The 3,461-nt window shown below is 45.2% G+C and overlaps 1 protein-coding gene across 1 annotated transcript; it reads left to right on the top strand.

Moving 5' to 3' along the window:
- Nucleotides 1–1,369: 1,369 nt before the first annotated feature.
- LOC306706526 (transcriptional regulator Myc-2-like) lies at nt 1,370–2,930 on the top strand. Its single transcript, XM_079173650.1, has 2 exons — nt 1,370–1,932; nt 2,226–2,930. The coding sequence occupies exons 1-2, from the start codon at nt 1,374–1,376 to the stop codon at nt 2,804–2,806; spliced, it is 1,140 nt and encodes a 379-aa protein (XP_079029776.1). The 5' UTR covers nt 1,370–1,373; the 3' UTR covers nt 2,807–2,930.
- Nucleotides 2,931–3,461: the final 531 nt, after the last annotated feature.

Genomic DNA, 3,461 nt, shown 5'->3' with positions numbered 1-3,461 from the left:
GAACTTAACAGATATAATGGAATGACCGGCTTTATAATTGTGGTGTACAGGGGGTGGACACAATAACAGAAACACAGGTGACTGAAAGAGGATGACTTTGTATGAAGGCCAGAAGAAGTCATTGGTCTCATGGATTATATGTTTAACTGATTAATTCAATGATTCATTATTATGGATGATCATCATTTTTGTCTCTTTTCCTTCCTAATTGTGTTTTGATTATAATTAAGTATTTTATTTCTTAATGGGTTTTCTTCTGTTTTATTATTTTATTCCATCACATTATTTCCATTAATCTTTGTTTTTTTTACGTTTTTTATTCTTTTTTTCGTGAGCTCATCACTGACTGAGAGTTCCCGGAACTTCGTGCCTCTGCATCATTTACTGTTAGAACCGAACCACCCTCTTACATCACCGCTTCACTTGCACATCCGCGGAGTAAAACAGCTCCCACATTTAACACATATCTTTGCTACTTTTACCCACAAAATGTTCATAAAATCGACTCTTGCTAACAGAACAAGTGCTTTATTGTTTTTCACGCTGTCATTTACACGCTCACGAGTCGTTTTAGTTCACTACGTAGCTCACATTTGGCGCGAAAATTGTCATGTGTGCGGATGGAGAGAAAAAAGGAGAAAAAAAGGCACGAGCCGGAGTATTAAATGTCTCGAGAGCAGTTAGCGGCGATGACGCTGAGGCGACAACACGAACACCTTTAACTCTTCACTTCACCTGGAGTCATAACGGTGAGTTTAACAGCAGCTAACGGGCAGAATTTAACACAAAACCAGCCTGAAGACACGCAGCAGTGAACACTGCAGTGAGTTTATACAAACTCACTCACTGTATGTTAATGATGGTCATTAAAACGGTGATTTCAGTGTATTACGGTAGAGGTTTTAAAAGCGGAGACTGGCGGCTGAGCAGCAACACGTAATATAATATAACATTATAATATATAATATTATCATATATAATATTTTGACGTATTTTTTTAAATATTTTGACGTATTTTTGTAATATTTTGACGTATTGTTTTGTAACATTTTTTGTAACATTTTGACGTTTTTTTGTAATGTTTTGACATATTTTTTTTATATTTTTAAACATGTGTTTTCTGTAATATTTTGACGTATGTATTGTGATATTTTGGCGTTTTTTTGTAATATTTCGACATATTTTTTGTAATATTTGGACGTGTTTTCTATAAACTTTTTTTTATTCTTTCACAGATTTAAACCAGAGAAGCCTCATTCTTACATGTTTTATTCTTTATATTCATCGTGTATCTGATCCCTTGTTGAAGGAGGTTTTGTTGGTCTAACTTCTAAACCCTGACCTGGTGTCCTGTCTCCTCACAGACCGCCGCGATGCCGCCGGTGTTGACCGCGTCCAGCAGGAACTACGACTACGACGCGGTGCAGCCTTACTTCTTCCTGGATGGCGAGGAGGAGGTGGAGGACTTCTACCTGCCGGGACCCGGAGAAGACATGTGGAAGAAGTTTGAGCTGCTGCCGACGCCCCCCGTGTCCCCGAGCCGGAGACCCTCCCCGTCCGACGGCCAACACCTGGAGGAGGCGTCCGAACACCTGGAGGAGGACCACGACCCCTCCGCGGCCCTCCTCCTCCTCCAGTCCTTCGTCATCCAGGACTGCATGTGGAGCAGCAGCTTCGCCGCCGCCACCGAGCTGGAGAAGGTGGTGTCCGAGAGGCTGGCCTCGCTCCGGGCCCGTCGGGACTCCTCCTCCACCTCCTCGCCTGGTGTCCAGCAGCCGGGCGGCTCTCAGGTGAACCTGTACCTGCAGGACCTCCACCACTCGGCCACGGACTGCATCGACCCCTCTGAGGTGCTTCCGTTGACCGCGGCGGAGAAGAAGGAGGCGACAGAACTGTTTCTGGACTCACCGCCGCTCAGCAGCAGCGAATCAGGTGGGGGAGCAGGCTTTTATTTTGAAAAGGATCATTGTGGTTTAGTACAACCCAAAGTGTCCCTGGAGGAGAAAACATCTACAGGACGTCTTTAATATGTTACAATCCATTCATTTATACATGATAATCCATGAAATACCTCAAACACATCTTTAAATTCTTCCATGCCTCCTAGTACTACTAGTACTACTAGTACTAGTAGTACTAGTAGTACTATTAGTAGTCCAACCAGAGCAGCAGTAGAAGTATAACAGTTTTAGTGACTCCACCATGTTTTCTTTATTTTTCCCCAGAAGAAGAAGAGGGTGAGAAGGAAGAAGAAGAGGTCGACGTGGTGACGGTGGACAGGCGGAAGACGTCCCGGCGGTCCGATGCCGGCAGCAGAGCGACTTCCTCCTCTTCCTCCCCCTCCTCCTCTTCCTCTTCCTCGTCGTTGGTCCTTAAACGTTCTCACATAAACATCCGTCAGCACGACTACGCCGCCCAGCAGCCCGCCGGGAAACGGTCAAAGCCGGAGAGCAGCAGCCCGGCGCTGAGGCAGAGCGGCGGCGGCGGCGGCGGCGGCGGTGGAGGCCGGCGGTGCTCTAACCCTCGGCCCGACGGAGAGGACGACCGGGTCAAGCGTCGGACTCACAACGTGCTGGAGAGGCAGCGCAGGAATGAGCTGAAGAGGAGCTTCTCCGCTCTCAGGGATCAGATCCCGACGGTCGCCGACAACCACCGAGCCGCCAAAGTGTGGATCCTGAAGGAGGCGACGCAGTTCGTCCACGAGGTCCGAGAGGACGAGAGGAGGCTGCTGACGAGGAAGGAGGAGCTGAGGAAGAGGAGGAAGGAGCTCAGACACAGACTGGAGCAGCTGAGGACTCTACGTTAACGTTTCCTGTAGTTTAGTTTATATTATGTCACGTTCATCACGTCAGAAACTGACTCCAGAACACCAAGACTGCAACTTACATCTTCTGTAATTAACTATTTCATTCATAAACAATAGAACTACAAAGACCATAATTCACAATCAGTCAAACTGTTTGTTTGTATTTATTCAATATCTATCTGATAATGATCATAGTGATCAAGACTTTATTATTATTGTTTCAGTTGATTTTTAATCAATACGTTTGCTGTTATTCTTTTATTCTTTAATTTTTTTTTTAACAGTTTATATTTATATATTTTTTCCCGAAAGGAAGTACCTCCAGCCACTTTCAAAATAAAAGCCCTTCAGACATCAGTGTGAGTGTGTTTACGTTGAGTCTCTCTCAGCAGACCGTCGTCGTCGTGTTGATCTCTGAGAAACAGGTGAAGGTTGAGCTTCATGAGATCAGCCAGAATACCTGAAACTGATCATGTTTGAAGCAAAGCAGCAGGATTCAGTCCTCTAAGACAGTGATTCTCAACTGGTGGGTCACGACCCAAAAGTGGGTGGTGGACCCGTTTTCAGTTTGCCTGAAAAAATAAATAAATCCTTTGTTTTTATTTTGAAGGGGATTTTTATGCAGCGGAGTTATTCACTCCTCAACAGTATTTGC

The sequence above is a fragment of the Pholis gunnellus genome (genome assembly GCF_910591455.1).
Source record: "Pholis gunnellus genome assembly, chromosome: 14".
Classification (NCBI taxonomy): domain Eukaryota; kingdom Metazoa; phylum Chordata; class Actinopteri; order Perciformes; family Pholidae; genus Pholis; species Pholis gunnellus.
Note: the sequence above shows the minus strand (reverse complement) of the source record. Positions and strands in the feature narration are given on the sequence as shown.

Coding starts and splice junctions, on each gene's coding strand:
- LOC306706526 (XM_079173650.1), top strand. CDS start 1,374: ATGCCGCCGGTGTTGACCGCGTCCAGCAGGAACTACGACTACGACGCG. Junction 1,933..2,225: donor GCTCAGCAGCAGCGAATCAG/GTGGGGGAGCAG, acceptor ATTTTTCCCCAG/AAGAAGAAGAGGGTGAGAAG.